A 17180-nucleotide genomic window follows, 5' to 3' on the forward strand; every position below is an offset into this window, starting at 1 on the left:
AGAGAATCCACTCCCAACCTGTGTGCAGGATAAAGCCACTCCTTCCTCTTTCCTCTGAGTGCAGAGGTTTGCAAACTTGGGTGTGTATCAGAATCCTCAGAAAGTCTTAACATACAGATCGCTGGGATTCAATCCCAGTTTCTGATTCAGTATGTCTGGGGAAAAACAAACTGAGATGCTTGAGAATCTGCACTGCAAACAAATTTCCAAGTGATGCTGAGGCTGCTGGTCTGGGGGCTTTACTTTGAGAAGTACTACTCTAGGTCCTTGTTCCATCCAACGCCAGGCCCCATCATACTCATTTCTTCTTCCTCAGCTGTTGCGGCATGCCTGCCAACATGCCCACCTCTCCCAGCAACTCTGCTTCCCTCTGGTCCACATCCTATTTCTCTTTCCCTTTGCCATCAGCATTTTGCAGGAATAGCCTATTCTCATTACTTCACCTGCCCTGGCAATACGACCTTTCTCACAACAGTCACTGGAACTGCTCTGCAATTTGCTTGACCTCCAGCAATCTTCAGCAGCTGACACTGCTGATCACCCTCTCCTTGAAATTCTCTCCTGGACTTGCTTCCCACCTTGCACAGTCCCACCCTGAACCAGCCTTCTTGTCTCCAGTCCTTTCTCAGTATCCCTTCCAGGCCCCTCATTACTCTGCTCCTGAAACAGTCATTTCCCAAGGTTGTGTCCTTGGCCATCTTCTCTTCAGATTCTCCAGTTTCCATAGTTTTACTCTTATCTCTTGATTTTGGTCTCCAAATCCTCTAGCACAACATTTTCCTGAGATTTGAACCTTCATTCTTCACCATGTGTTACTTACTATCACAAAGCAAATACATATTTATGTTCTACAACCACCTCCAATGTAGCATGTTCCAGGCTGCTGTCTATGACTGCTCTTCCAATTTATTTCCCACTCCCAGTAGCTTCTCTAGAATGGGTTCCCTATTTGTTCACCATTTTCCATTCTCATTCAGGCCTGGACTACCTCTTTCCCTTTCTCTGGAATCACCAAGAAGCCTTTGAAAGAGAAACAAACAAACAGAAAACTCTTTTTAGTGTAAAATAAAACACTGAGAGAAAACTGTGAAATAAATACATGCCTTAACTAATTATTATGTGGCAAGTACCCCTGTAACCACCAGTCAAATCAACAAATAGAAACTGGCCCCACACCTCGCAAGTCCATTTAGAGGCTATGTCCCACTCACCTCCCCCTCTGCCCCAGTGCAATGACTTCTGAAATGTTCTGTTGGCCTCTTCCCATTCATCACACCAGGTAACTACATTTGCCTGGACATATCTTTCCTACTTCTATGCCTTGACTGTGTCCTCCCTGCTTTTCATACCTAAAATGCCCTCTTTAGCTGTTTTTCTTCACTTGCATTTCATTTGCTAAACCAAAGCCCAACCACCACCTCCTTTATAAAAAGCTTTCTCAGATGCCCTCACCTTGAGTTGGCTGCTTGTGTCTTAATACTTAAACAGAGTGACTGATCCAATGAGAGAGCAGGCTTTGTCTTACATCTTGATGACTGGGAAGTGTTTGCCTCTCATCACCATATCTTGATCTTCCTAAGTGAGACCTCACTTTACTCATCTTTGTAACCCCTGATGAGCCCATCACAGTGCCTTATGTGTAGCAGATGCTAAATTACATTTGATTCCATTGAAATTAATAAAACAAGTTGTACTAGTCATAATCATAGAATAAGAGATATTTGAAATGGAAAATATAATTAGTAAAACTATCAATGTATCTTTCATTCTGAAATCTCAAAACAGTTTACCAGTCCTCCTTAACCAGTGTAGAATACACTGGTCACCAACATAGGGGGTTCCTGATTGTGTGCTCAGTTGCTTCAGTCGTATCTGACTCTTTGCGACCTTAGGGACTGTGGCCCACCAGGCTCCTCTGTCCATGGGATTTCCCAGGCAAGAATACCGGAGGAGGTTGCCATTTCCTCTTTCAGGGGATCTTTCTGACCCAGGGATGGGACCCTAGTCTTTTGTCATCTCCTGCATTGGCACGCAAGTTCTTTAACACTAGCGCCACCTGGGAAGCCCAACAGGGGGTTCAAACATTAGGCAAATCTTCTGTACTCTGAAGTAAGGTTTTTGTCCATTTAATTGCAAATAAAAACACAGAACAAGAGGATGGGATCAGCTTTAAAGTCAGTCTAGAAACATAGGAGTGATAACCTGGAGCAGCAGGTCTCAAACTTTAGTATCAGAATCATCTGTAGAGCTTACAATGATTTAAGAAAAACAATCTGATTATCTCTATACATGCTGAAAAGGCATCAGCTAAAGCTCCATATGGATTTATGACAAAATCTTTTAAAAACAGGAATCAATAGAAAATTCCTTATGAAGATAAAAATATCATTTCTTTTTCAACTCATAGGCTAATGCACATTTAATGGTGAAACACTAGAGGATTCCCAACAAAGTTAGACTCAAACATACTATTTAATTTCATTCTGGGATTTTTTTTAATCCAATAAAATTACATAAGAGAAGAAAAAAAGATACAAGAATTAGAAAGAAGTAAAAAGTCTCATCATTTGCAAATGATGTGATTGTTTATTTGGAAAATTCAAGAGACTAGGTTGACAAGGTATTAGAAGTAATAACTCATTGAACTGACTAAACATTTGCTAGACAAACTACAGCTTTCTTTATAAACACACATACAAATAAAATAATAGTTAGAAAATATAATGAAAGAAAAGGACCTCATTTATAAAAGAAACAGAAAAAGGTAGTTTCTAAAAATAAACTTAGAAATGAAACATTTTAAATGCTAGTGAAACACCTAAAAAAGCTTAAAAAGAAAACTACCTGTTCTTGAATAGAAGATTCAGAGTCATAAGACAGCATCTTAGTAACTTAATTTACATATATATTTTTTCAGTCAAAATGAAAATACCACTGTAATACAAATACCAACATGATTTTAGAATATTCTAGGAAGAAGGAATAATGGCAAGAGACTAGCTTTTATAGATATGAAAATATATTACAAACTTTAGTAATTTACACAGTCTGATAAGGCTGTATGAATAGACAAAGTCCACTTTTGAAAATTTGCTCTGTAAATATTTGTTGTTGCCGCGTCGCTCAGTTGTGTCCAACTCTTCGCGACCCCATGGACTGCAGCACATCAGGCTTCCCTGTCCTTCACTATTTCCTGGAGTTTGCTCAAACTCATGTCCATTGAGTCAGTGATGCCATTTAATCATCTCATCCTCCGTCGTCTCCTTTCCTCCCATCCTCAGTCTTTTCCAGCATTAGGGTCTTTTCTAATGAGTTGGCACTTTGCATCAGGTGGCCAAATTATTGGAGCGTCAGCCTCAGCATCAGTCCTTCCAATGAATATTCAGGGTTGATTTCCTTTAGGATTGACTGTCCTTCTATTCCAAAGGATTCTCAAGAATCTTCTCCAACACCACAGTTCAAAAACATCAATCTTTGGCGCTCAGCCTTCTTTATAGTCCAACTCTCACATCCATACATGACTACTGGAAAAACTATAGCTTTAACTATATGGATCTTTGTCAGCAAAGTAATGTCTCTGCTTTTTAATATGCCATCTAGGTTTGTCATAACTTTTCTTCCAAGGAGCAAGCATCTTTTAACTTCGAGGCTGCAGTCACCATCCACAGTAATTTTGGAACCCAAGAAAATAAAGTCTGTCACTGTTTCCATTTTTTCCCCATTTATTTGCTACGAAGTGATGGGACCAATGCCATGATCTTAGTTTTTTTAATGTTGAGTTTTAAGCCAGCTTTTTCACTCTCCTCTTTCACCTTCATCAAGAGGCTCTTTAGTTCCTCTTCTCTTTCTGCCATTAGGGTGTTTCATTTGAGAGTGTTTCATTTTCATTTCATGAGTAACTAAAAAAAAAAAAACCACAATGGAGCAAAATATCCTAATACTGATTGCCTCATTTTAAACCAATTGAGCACACAGAAAAATGAGGTTCAGGGAGCTTTGCCTTAATAGCAGAGATATGAAAAGAGTGCTTTCTGAAGCTGTGGAGTGTGACACTGCAGTACACATATACACATAACCTTTTCCTGCTTTCCAAGAATAACTCAACAAATCTGAGATTTGTGACCCTGACCCAAATATCATCTGCATATCTGAAGTTATTGATATTTCTCCCAGCAATCTTGATTCCAGCATGAGTGTCATCTAGCCCAGCATTTCACATGATGTACTCTACATAGAAGTTAAACAAGCAGGGTGATAATATACCATCTTCACATACTCCTTTCCCAATCTGGAACCAGTCTATTGTTCCATGTCTGGTTCTAACTGTTGTTTCTTGATGTAGATACAGGTTTCTCTAGAGGCAGGTAAGGTCGTCTCATATTCCCATCTCGTGAAGAATTTTCCAGTTTGTTGTGATCCACACAAAGGATTTGGCATAGTCAATAAAACATAATTAAATGTTTTTCTGGAACTTTCTTGCTTTTTCAATGATCCAATGAAGCCTTTCCCTTCTCCAGCCCACAAAAATCTCAAATACACACACAAAAAAGCCCACAAAAAGAGAACTCTACCAAAATATCAAAACTAGGTAACATTCACTCTGTGGGAGCTTATTTGTTCAGATATGAGCCCTTCTATAATGTGTTAAGCAAATAAAATGTGTTAGTAATAAGAAGTACACTTAGTACTTTCATTTTCCCATATCCAAGATAGCAACAGATGGAGACAGGACTGTGCCACGTCTATAATTCTCAGCAGTTCTTGAGATTCTGATACTGTAATTCTAGCAAAACTCACTAACAGGTATGTTTTATCAGAAAATTTCTTAAAGAGACCCTTCAGCTTCCTTATCTTAGTTACCTTCTTCTAACCGTCCTCTTCAACCTGACAAAGGACAGATAAATGCCTACTCACAATGTCAGTTTGTCTACAGATGCTGCGTGTGCACGCCTGAGAAGAAGCCTATCCAGAAATGAAAGTCAGCTATCTGATATATAAACGATGTCTCAATCTCTAAAGCTTGACTTTCTTCTACTAAAAATTGCTTGGTTCTATAATCTTTACAGATTCCTATCTTACCCTGTTTTTCATTTATCATGTCATTTATTTCATCTTTCAAAGTGTGCTCCAAATACAAACTTTAAAACCTTTCATGTAATAGGGATAAAGTGTACTAATTGCTTCAGGGAATACAAAAACATATTAAGCAGAGTCCTTCCCTTTAAGTTCTTCCCAGAATGTGAACTCCAAGAAGGCATGGACCTTCTCAGTTGCATTCATCACTACATCTCTAGAGACTGAGAACAGTAGTTGACAGAGAGAAGGTGATCAAAATAATTACCCCAAAAAATGAATGAAACAATGTACATGAAAACAGATGACACACTTTGAATAATGAGAGAATATACCATGTTTGGCCACCTGATATGAAGAGCTGACTCATTGGAAAAGACCCTGATGCTGGGAAAGATTGAAGGCGGGAGGAGAAGGGGACGACAGAGAATGAGATGGTTGGATGGCATTACTGACTCAATGGACATGAGTTTGAGTAAACTCCGGGAGTTGGTGATGGACAGGGTGGCCTGGTGTGCTGTAGTCCACGGGGTTGCAAAGAGTCGGACATGACTGAGCGACTGAACTGATCTGAACTGATGCCATGTTTTCTGGGGGACGATTCTAAGGCCAACAGAAGTTAAAAGAAGGCAAAGGTTAGGGCAAGCTGACATAGTCTGAGAAGGCAGGGGGAAATGGTAATTAAGTTGCGACCCCATGGACTGTAGCCCGCCAGGTTCCTCTGTCCCTCAACTGCTCCAGGCAAGAATACTGGAGTGGATAGCCAGACATTCCCTTCTCCAGGGGATCTTCCCGACCCAGGGATAGAACTCGGGTCTCCTGCACTGCAGGCAGATTCTTTACCAACTGAGCCACCAAGGAAGCCCAGAAGAAAGGATTTAGATGGATAAGGAAAAGGGGAACAAGACTGGCAAAGACTAGAGATGAGGAAAACCAAATGTGCTAGAAGAGAGTGAGGAGGTTTGGGTGACCCCAGGAGAGGATGTATGCTGGGGAACAGTGAAAGCTGCTGAATGAAGAGTGAGGAAAGTGAGAGAGGACTGCAGAAGGCCTGGAAAAGGCAGCAATTTCATCCCACTTGGTTGGAATTTATGTTCTTAAAGCATTTTTCACATCTCCAATTTAATCTCTAAAGCAAAATGAACTTCAAGAAGATATAGATCTTAAAAAGCAGGGCAAAGGAGCCAATAGCCAATCCTGGGGGCCCACATAAAGGTAAAATTTGGGTTATAAAAGTCTTAAAAGTTATTATGAATTCCACAGTTTACTAAAATTAATGGTTTATCAGAGAATAATAAAAAAGTCACAGGTCTAAATTCACTAGCAATTTTCACACAAAGATAAATTCTCTTAAGTAGAAAGTTACTTTTAATATCACAGCAGGGTATATATTTAATCAATTTTTTAAAATATTGTAACTGTTAATTACTATTAACTGGAGAATGACGCCATTCACTAATTCTGGAACACTAGAAATATACAGACATCAGAAGTTCTGAATGGTTCTTTATTAGACAGTCACAGTTTTGAAGACAGCTTCAGATAAACCTAACAATTGAGAAGCTGTAAATGTCCTTGCTCTTTCACCAAACTCTAGCTATATTTAGTGGCATGACTTTCTTTGCTCAAGAGTTATTCGCTATAACTTTGTATTTATGTTCTGACAGGCAGAATACTTTTGGCATATCAGTTAAATCGATAGATGGCTGCATGGATGGACCAGTGAGTGAACCATCAAATGACTATATTCAGATCTTTGAGAAGCAATGGCTATATCCTTCACAAATGTGCATCCTAGATCTTTTCCTCCTCCTCCTCCTGAGTCGCTTCAGTCGTGTCCGACTCTGTGTGACCCCATAGACGGAAGCCCACTAGGCTCCCCCGTCCCTGGGATTCTCCAGGCAAGAACACTGGAGTGGGTTGCCATTTCCTTCTCCAATGTGTGAAAGTGAAAAGTGAAAGTGAAGTCGCTCAGTCGTGTCTGACCCTTCGCGACCCCACGGACTGCAGCCTACCAGGCTCCTCCATCCATGGGATTTTCTAGGCAAGAGTACTGGAGTGGCTTGCCATTGCCTTCTCCGCCTAGATCTTTTAGCCAGGCCTAAAGCCTTTGACTGTATGGATCACAATAAACTGTGGAACATTCTGAAAGAGATGGGAATACCAGACCACCTGACCTGTCTCTTGAGAAACCTGTATGCAGGTCAGGAAGCAACAGTTAGAACTGGACATGGAACAACAGACTGGTTCCAAATAGGAAAAGGAGTACATCAAGGTTGTATATTGTCACCCTGTTTATTTAACTTCTATGCAGAGTACATCATGAGGAACGCTGGGCTGCAAGAAGCACAAGCTGGAATCAAGATTGCCTGGAGAAATATCAATAACCTCAGATATGCAGATGACACCACCCTTATGGCAGAAAGTGAAGAGGAACTCAAAGGCCTCTTGATGAAAGTGAAAGAGGAGAGTGAAAAGGTTGGCTTGAGCTCAACATTCAGAAAACAAAGATCATGGCATCTGGTCCCATCACTTCATGGGAAATAGATGGGGAAACAGTGGAAACAGTGCCAGACTTTATTTTTTTGGGCTCCAAAATCACTGCAGATGCTGATTGCAGCCACAAAATTAAAAGACGCTTACTCCTTGGAAGGAAAGTTATGACCAACCTAGATAGCATATTAAAAAGCAGAGACATTACTTTGCCAACCAAGGTCCGTCTAGTCAAGGCTATGGTTTTTCCCGTGGTCATGTATGGATGTGAGAGTCGGACTGTGAAGAAAGCTGATCACCGAAAAATTGATGCTTTTGAACTATGGTGCTGGAGAAGACTCTTGAGAGTCCCTTGGACTGCAAGGAGATCCAACCAGTCCATTCTAAAGGAGATCAATCCTGGGTGTTCATTGGAAGGACTGATGCTAAAGCTGAAACTCCAATACTTTGGCCACCTCATGCGACGAGTTGACTCACTGGAAGAGTCTGACGCTGGGAGGTATTGGGGGTGGGAGGAGACGGGGACGACAGAGAATGAGATGGCTGGATGGCATCACTGACTCGATGGACATGAATTTGAGTGAGCTCTGGGAGTTAGTGATGGACAGGGAGGCCTGGCGTGCTGTGATTCATGGGGTCGCAAGGAGTCAGACACGACTGAGCAACTGAACTGAACTGAAAGTGTCTAGGCTTTTACAAATACATCTTTCCAATTGAGCAGTCACACTCGCGAGCAACAATCACACTCGCATTAAAATGGAACAGAGGGAGTAAGAGTTTGGAAGGCAAGAGCATTATTCTAGGCAAGGTTACTGGTGGTAATGAGAGCAGCAGTAGATTTACTGTCAAGCTAATGATGCCTAAACATTGAGACCCCTCTCCCTCACACAGGCCCCTCCCCAGGCCCACAAGGAGCCCTAGTGAGGGGTTCACATGGTCGTTGCTTCTGTACAATTTGCCAAAATAAGGTTTAATAGAATTCATCATCCCAAAGAGGGCCCTCAATGTAAGTTTTGAGCCCCACCCCACCTGGGTCTGCCCTGTAGGAAGAGGCTGGTCACAGGAGGAATGCTGGTTCCTGAGACAATTGGCAGGGCAGGGGGAACAGGAGCTTGGAGTGCCTGTCAAATTTCTGGGTCGCTTTATCATTCTTTTTTTAAAAACACCAGTTCCTAGGTTCACGGTTCTCATATCACGATTTTCCTTTCTGCTTTTACATCTTCCTTGCAAATGAAGTCACAGGAGACATTCAGCTGTTATAAACTTCATGTCAAGCTTTGAAGTGCTTTTTAATAGCAGAAATATTTGGCTCACGTGTGGGCTTTATAGCTATGGTAAATACCTCTTAGCTATCTGTCGCTACTGTTATTCCACACCTCCAATTTGGAGAAGAAATTCTGCATATGCATTGAGGCACTAAAAAAGAATATTGAACTATATCTTAGCTCTTTTGTGAATGATTTCCTTTTATTTCATCTCGCATGGAGCTAATGCTTTCATCATATTGTACTGGTTATGGGTGGGAAAGCAGTGGATACAGGGGGATGCTGATTATTGCATCATTGGTTGGCAGTTTCCTCTTAGTTTCTTGAAGGTTAAGTGGTCAAGTAGCTCCTTAATATGAGATCAAGGCATTTCAAAGACTGACTCATTCACTTGCTTTCTGGCAAAATGCTTTCGTAGACTTTGGACAAAATGCTTATAGTGGTTAAAAGAGAAGAAACTGACCACAATGAATATGAAATAAAGACAGAAAAAAACCTCCTCTTCTTGGATGTCCCTGTATGACTACTGACATTATAGACTATACATCCAGGTACATCTCAGAATCATATATTAGAAATAGCATTTTTGAGAACACCAAACAGAAACAAAGGCATTTTGGATATAACCTGTGTTGAACAATAACATTTTGCTTCTTTATGTAACTTCATTATTTTATGAAGGGATATAGAAAATACTACTGCACTCCATAAGTTAAACACTTGACATTTTTATTCCACCAAAATGCAACATTTTAGAATTCTAGATATGTTTATTAATTAGTGATTATTAACACCCAGTAAACAACATTATGTCTTGTAAAAACACAATCTCTCTTCACAGCATGATGCTGAAATCTATTATTCCTGATTCCATATGCTGAAATACACTCAAATGGTCACAAATGACCTTAAGCATTAAATAAATGTAAATGAGGACAACACAGAAAATGTGCTTTTGATTGATAACTAAAAGACCAGGTTGAAAATCACATCCAAAAATGAAGTCTTCCACAGAAGGGTATGGCAGTCTGCACCGTGAAATAAAAGCTGTCCTAAGAATGAAGAGTGCCCAGGTAATAGAGTGCTGTTTTTTTGAACCTACTGGAAACAGAACTGGTTGTTCATTTATTTGAGAAACACAGAGCATACTGCCCCCATGCCATCGGCCTACTGTGAACATTCTAATACCATACTAAAAAAATAAACGTGGACACCTTACACTCACCAGCTAATATAAGAGAAAAAAAAGTTATTGCTACTCCATCTCCTCATCCCATGTTTTACACTTTAGTTTTTAAGCACTGCTGCTGTTCACCTGGGCTTCGTAATGGCTCAGTGGTAAAGAATCTACCTGCCAGACAGGAGACCTGGGTCCATTCCTTGGGTTGGGAAGATCCCCTGGAGGAGGAAATGGCAACCCTAGTACTAGTACTCTAGTATTGCCTGAGAAATCCCATGGAAAGAGGAATCTGGTGGGCTCCAGTCCATGGAGTCACAAACGAGTCAGACACCACTTAGCAACTAAAGAGCAGCAGCAGCTGTTCACCCACCTTTTCTTTTTCCCCCAAGCTGAGCAGGGTCGGGGGTGGGAAAGCACCCTCAAACAGAGAAAACTCAAAATGTTAAAGAATGACGAATTAACAGTAATTAAAGAATTACTTCAAACTTAGACTGTTCTCCCAATAATGTCTGTGGTTAAACACGTAAAAGAAAAATGCACAGATACAGAAATTTCTTGTGAAAACTACTAAATGGATATTCATTACTTGACGGCAAAATTAAAATGTAGCATCATAGTAGCGTTGCTTTGGTTGAGCATAAGAATTTCTCCTAGTTTCGATAAGAAGGAGAAACTTCTGTTTAGGGAATGAATACCTAGACCAGTTTGAAACCATAAAATAGAGCAGGATTTCTCAGTTTTGGTACTATTGACATTCTGAGCCAGAGAATTCTTTTTTGGGGGTTGTGGTGGGATGTCTTGAGCATTGTAGGATGCTCAGCAGCATCTCTGGCCTCCTTCCACTAGATTCTAGTAGCAACTATCTTATCCCAGTTATAACAGTAAAAAAGTCCCCGGGGGAAAACTGCCTCCCTCCGCCCACCACCCCCTGCCTGGTTGAACACCAGTGAAACAGACCCATTCACAAAGAGGTCCCGGGCTGGGCTTCTCCCAAACTCATAGTGTACTTTCTCAATCCTTAAATCATTCTCAACCCAGTGTTTAACATAGCTATCTTTCATTTTTCTCATCTATTATTTGTAGATAATGAAAATGCCTGCCTGTTTCATTACAGATTGTGAGCATTAAATAAGATACTTTTAAGGTGCTTAAGACAGCGCCTGACCCACAGCAAGTGCTTAATAAATGTTATTATTAGTTTTAATAATCACCCATAGTACCGAGAAAAGCAGTTTTAACCAGAGTGTTTCAAGGCAAAAAGGTATCTTACCAGCTTGATATGTTTCCAGTCTTAAACACACCAGCCTTCTGATTCCTTGTGATGATGTCTGTCACATCTACAGGACACAGTTAAGAAAGCATCTGCAGTGACTGTCAACCAACTCCCCCCAGTCACACATGGGATCAGCTGGGTGGAAACAGCTTGTAGTGTGTGAGGCCAGAGGAAACGGGTCTGGCACTGACTCTGCAGCCAAATGCTGACTTTCCTGCCACAGGCAAGCTTTTTAAATTCCCTGGACTGGAGCTTTATCACCTGTGAAATAGACATTCAGGGAGCACATTGACAGGGCCCAGCGTGATAGGTACTAGTCAAGGGAGACTGTACCATAGGTGCTAGGTCCTGATTGCTTTAAAGAGCTAGAAGCCCCAGGGGAAGCCTCTCTTAGTCAGTGAGGAGAGCAACGGCAGTTTTCTCAGACTCTCCAAGTTGAAGTATCTCCAATCTTAAAGAAAGGCCAGTAGTGAAAGACTTGGGAGTGGGAAAGTGAAAAGAGAAAGATGGAGAAGAGCTTGGAGAATCTTTGAGAGAAAACTCATTATCAGGACTTCTCTGGAAGTCCAGTGGTTAAGACTTTACCTTCCAATGCAGGGGGTGTGGGTTCAATCCCTGGGTGGAAAGCTAAGATACTACATGCCTTGTGGCCAAAACAACCCCAACACATAAAACAGAAGCAATGTTGTAACAAATTCAATAAAGGCTAAAAATGGTCCACATAAAAATTTAAAAAAATACATAATTACTGAAGAAGAAAGTCAATTCAGTGAAAGGCCCTTTGGAGAATTATGTTTACAGACTTATAGTTTGGCCAATTGGCCATCTGCTGGCATGTAAGAACTTGCACAAAAAGAGCCATATTTATTGAAGCCATGTTTTGAGGAGCTGGTCCATTACATCACACAGTGCCATCTTCATAAGAGCCCATAGGACAAATCATGTCAGGTTTCAACACCGGGAAAAACTGGCTTTCAGATCAACTAGTTTTGCTTCAACTTCTGGACACTAAAAATCTTATAACTGCTCCTCTTTCTCTTTTTGCTCTGGTCCGTGTGCAACTCAGAGTCAAATGGATGATCGAAGCTGAACAACCACAGTGCTCCTCCCATGGCTTATCTTTTCTGTTCTGGTCCTCTTCCTGCCTTCATGATGTTTGCTTGGATTTCTACTGTCCAACAGCCCTTGCTTTCTCATTTATTTTATATGGTATAGTCTATGTGTCCCTGTGTTGTTGTCATTCATTCCCTAAGTCATTTCTGACTCTCTGTGACCCCATGGACTGTAGCACGCCAGGCTCCTCTGTCTTCCACTGTCTCCTGGAGTTTGCTCAAATTCACATCCATTGAGTCTGTGATGCCCCTGTAAGAAGCCTCAAAATCCCTGTTTTGGAATAAGTCAAGGTTTAAATAAACAAGAAATAAAATAATTCCAGTGAAGGCTGCAAGCTGAACTAAACTGGGCCCATGGGGAGGGCACCAAGCAGACAAGCGACGTTCCCCTATTGCTCAGAAAAACAGAGTTCCTGAACGCTTGAAGCAAGCACTGGCCAAGATCTCCCTGCAAGAACAGAGCCATGGGACATTTTAACCTAAATCTCTGCTTGAAACACCAGGCACACCCATTTCTTCTCTGAGTGAATAAGCAGGTACTGTGATAGCGGGAGTGGGTAGGAAAAATCAATTAGGTCTCCTAATGAAGGGCTTTGTTGAGGTTTACAAAAGTGCTATAAAGCAGACTTTTTTCTTTTTTTTCTGGGTGAACTTTCTTGTATGCAAATTAAATACTGTTAAATTACATTCATTAAAAAAATAAAAGAGACTAATTTGCCTACTTGTTTTGATTAACCAAAATGACACATCGGCCTACAGTTTTGTCTATTTCGGGAAGAAAGTATTTCAGGAAAGTCTTCTAAGTGAAATGTCTTGTAGAAAAGGACAGCTGACATCTTTATTCTGAGAACTAAATTAGTAAAGAGCCAATTGACAACTGGCTTTGATTAAGCTCCCCCTCACAATGGCCACACCCTTCTCGGCGTTTCCATGACATCCAAACCACAAGCTGTAATGTGCCCCGCACACCTGTAGCGTCGTATGAGTACATGACCAATCTATCAAGCAAAACATATTATTTTGTTAGTGGAGGTACACTTTTTTATGAAATAGTCACAGGGAAGTTAAATTATATAACTCGGAAAACCTATTAATAATTTTTAGTAAACATCTTAACACTATATACTTTTATACAATTTATAAGCCTGTGATTCCAGGTGGTCAGGCTGAAGCAAGCATATGTATTTATATTCTAGAAGCAATTATTAATGAAAAAATTCACAGCAGTATTTAGGCTGCTTTATTTTTAGAACTGAGAGGGAAATATATTTTGTGGGTTAGGAGGCCTTTTTTATATTAAAACAAGTACCAAGAGGGGAAAAAATGGCAATCGTGTACTAAAATATTGCTTTAAAAGATATATCCTGATATTCTGTGCCCCACCTTTCAGTTTAGGTCAGGTTTTCAGGTGGTTCCTCTGGTTGGCGCTGTGTCCAATCATAGATTTTATCATTCTTCTGTGTCATTTCAGGGTAATAAAGGAAATTCAATCAAATCGAGTCAATCTGTCCAGGACAGTGCTCAACAGCATGGACCAAATTCTATTCTCTGAATGCACCCACCTTCTGGAAGACTTCAGTGGGAGGTGCTGGGTGCAAAGAAAGTCTTAATGTGATTTCTGATTAAATAGATAAAAAGCAATCGGCTTCAGTCTCATCTGGGCAAGTGGACCTCTCGAGATACAGAATATACGCTTGTGGCTAAAACAAACCAGGATTCTGTAACTACATTTCCTCTTCAAACAAAGCATAGTTCAAGAGTGGGGCTCCATCTTAATTTTGCTTTATTTGATTTTTATCCTTCAATGTATATATATATATATTTGTATAATAATATTTATTTGAACAAATTATATATATGTTATATAATTAGTTAAACTAATTATATATAAGTCTTGTTTAAAATATTAGCCTCCTCCTATAATTAGCAATTATTATATTTATCAGTAGCTGATACACATTTTGAGAATTGGCATTGTATAAGTATTTTTATAATAATAACACTGTGTGTCACAAAGCATTATTTTCTTGGTTTCTGCTACCTTTAGTTTCATTGCATTTCAAAGATGAGGGTAGGAAGCTATGAAATTATAAAATAAATCCTGTTCATTTTGATCTCTGGAGGATTTTAAAAATGCTTGAGGTGGCAATATTTGCTAATTTAAAGGCTGTGAAATATTCTTGAAGGTGCTTATTCCTCATGAATTGAGAGTACCATCTAGAGGTGCTTTGAACTCTGTTAGCAATGTCAACTGTTACGCTTATAGATGAGAAGTCTTCTCTTCCAGTGCAAGATGATACAAAATCTTTCTAGTTTTCGGTAAAACAGAACAGTTTAATGAGTATGACAGGGAAGCTGTGAAGTCAAATGATCCCGACTTCCAGTGCTCATTCTGACACTTAGTAACTATGTGAATTTGGGTAAAATAAATTCTCTGAGCTCCATCTCAGGAATAGGAATAATGTACCTATTTTATAGCCTCATTGGAGTACCACATAGTAGGTGCCTAACAGCTAGCAGGTACCTAAATCATGTCAATTCATTATCTTTTTCAATAATTCAGGCAAAAGCTCTGGAGGGATGAGAGGCTGAGGAGGGTAACTAGAGTGAAGCTTGGCAGGTAAGCTTTATTTTCTTTCTCTGATGCTCAAAACTAAGTATATGAACATTTTAATTGTAGGATTTAAATAACTGGAAGGAATCAAAGAACTTCTGCCCTGTAGATTTTCAGTGTCTTTCACGTGTTTAAATGTTCTCCAGCCAAAGTATGGGAGAAGGCAATGGCAACCCACTCCAGTACTCTTGCCTGGAAAATCCCATGGGTGGAGGACCCTGGCAGGCTGCAGTCCATGGGGTCACGAAGAGTCGGACACGACTGAGCGACTTCACTTTCACTTTTCACTTTCATGCATTGGAGAAGGAAATGGCAGCCCACTCCAGTGTTCTTGCCTGGGGAATCCCAGAGACGGTGGAGCCTGGTGGGCTACCATCTATGGGGTCGCACCGAGTCGGACACGACTGAAGTGACTTAGCAGCAGCAGCAGCCAAAGTATACTCTGTGTCCTCTAAGAACAGAACTTGGTCTGTCTTGTTCACTGCTGTATCTTTAGCATGACTTGAAATGTCATGCAGTTAATAGTGGCTTAATTCATTTAATTAATTAATTCACTTCATTTGTTAGTTACTTTCAATTTAATTTTCCAAAGCTATTTGTTGAGCTCCTACCCAATGTGAGGCACACAGAGTGCAATTTGGACCTATCTAGTATATAGAAGAAGAGCTGACCCTGATATTGGAGGAAGGGGCCTGGGCCCAGGATGATAGGCTGGATGATTCCTCAACCATCCACAGGCTGCACAGTCCACATGAAGCTTAATTTATTAATTATTCAAGTCAGGGAGTCTGTTAAATAAAATAATATTGTAAGCCAGGGGTATCTCCTTTAAAATGCACAGGAGATTTATTCATTTTTGGAGAATCCTAAGCTCAAGATCATGATCTTGACTGTGCATACTGTGGGGATAAGATGTTTGGGTTAGGAGCATGAGGCAGTATTATCAATCATTGCCATAGTTTGCAGATAACCTGCTTGATGTTCACTAAGGATGTGACAAGGCAGGGTCCTTTTGTTGGGCAAATTAGTGAGTGGACCAGAGAGGTTTGCTCATCTGAGGTATTGTACTTTTGTTCATTATAATTCAGAAAGGTCTTAGCATCAATAATAACTCAGTATACCACTTCTCTTCCCTATTCTTATGTCATTGTCAAACCAACTACAGACTTTATTGAGTAATTATCTTGGGGCACTTGGAGGTTTCTTTCTTTATTACACTAAAAGGGCTGTGCCAAAGGAAAGAGAACACAGTTCATATGATTTCAGGATAAATTTGAAAACTGGATGAACCAAATGATTTCATTTCCAATTTAGCCTTTGTTTTCCCCTTTGGGTACAGATAAGATGGCATCTGAAGTGAGAGGCAGCTCTCAGGGAGGCTATGGGTTAGACCCAGTAATGCAGTTTAAGGATCAAGGAGAACCTCAGGGACATCTAACGATGAGTCTGAGAAAATATTTAGGACTTATGACATTCCCTTATCCCTTAAGTATTAATCTCTTTTCAGATATCTCCACTTATAAATTTCAAATCCACATCTAGCTTTCCAGGTTCAAGATAGAGAGCTCTAGAAGACATAGCCAAATCCATTTGATATGTTTTAGGGAGACAGTAAATAAGCTTACAACTAGTTGATATGCTTCTATGATATAAAGATTCAGAATGTCTCCATTCATTGCCTCATGTATTAAAAAAATAGAAATAACAGATGATAAATAGGAAATATCAGAAAATGCTATTTTTAAGGTTAAAAATCAGAATCTTAGAAGCTTAAGAGACTAGGAAGTAAGGTTCAGTTGGATTCACTCAATTCAGATCCAAGAAAAACAAAAATAATTTTTTAAATAATGAGAATAATATACAGGCCAATACTCAGATGTGATGTGCGATTGCCAGGTCGATTTTCAATTACATTTCACTGATGTATTCATTTGTTTCTTAATGTGCTCATCTTGCCCATTAAGAATAATTAGCAGCTTTGCTTAGAGATTTTCTGGCTTTTGGCAATGTTTCTCCCTCTTTTTTTGGTTGACATCCACTTTTACTTTTTAGAAAGTAATTTTTGGGTAATATCCTACAACTGCTATATAATTTAGGCTTCCTAAAATTTTAAAGGAAAGATGTAAACAGTAATTTTTAAATGAGTTTGTTTCAATCTATATGCATCAAC

At 39.9% G+C, this 17180-nt stretch overlaps 1 protein-coding gene across 4 annotated transcripts in view; it reads right to left on the reverse strand.

The window, feature by feature from the left end:
- Positions 1-17180, reverse strand: part of CAMKMT (calmodulin-lysine N-methyltransferase) — a 437120-nt gene that overhangs the window by 37611 nt on the left and 382329 nt on the right. For 3 of the 4 annotated variants that reach the window (XM_088841508.1, XM_055399990.2, XM_055399987.2), the window contains exon 7: positions 11282-11348. The exons of the other annotated variant lie outside the window; for it this stretch is intronic. In XM_088841508.1, coding sequence (XP_088697634.1) covers positions 11282-11348 — 67 coding nt within the window. The remainder of the gene's footprint in view (positions 1-11281; positions 11349-17180) is intronic. 4 annotated transcript variants of the gene reach the window in all.

Source organism: Moschus berezovskii, chromosome 11 (assembly GCF_049115385.1).
Source record: "Moschus berezovskii isolate FMDL1 chromosome 11, NW_MosBer_1.0, whole genome shotgun sequence".
NCBI classification, from domain to species: Eukaryota; Metazoa; Chordata; class Mammalia; order Artiodactyla; family Moschidae; genus Moschus; species Moschus berezovskii.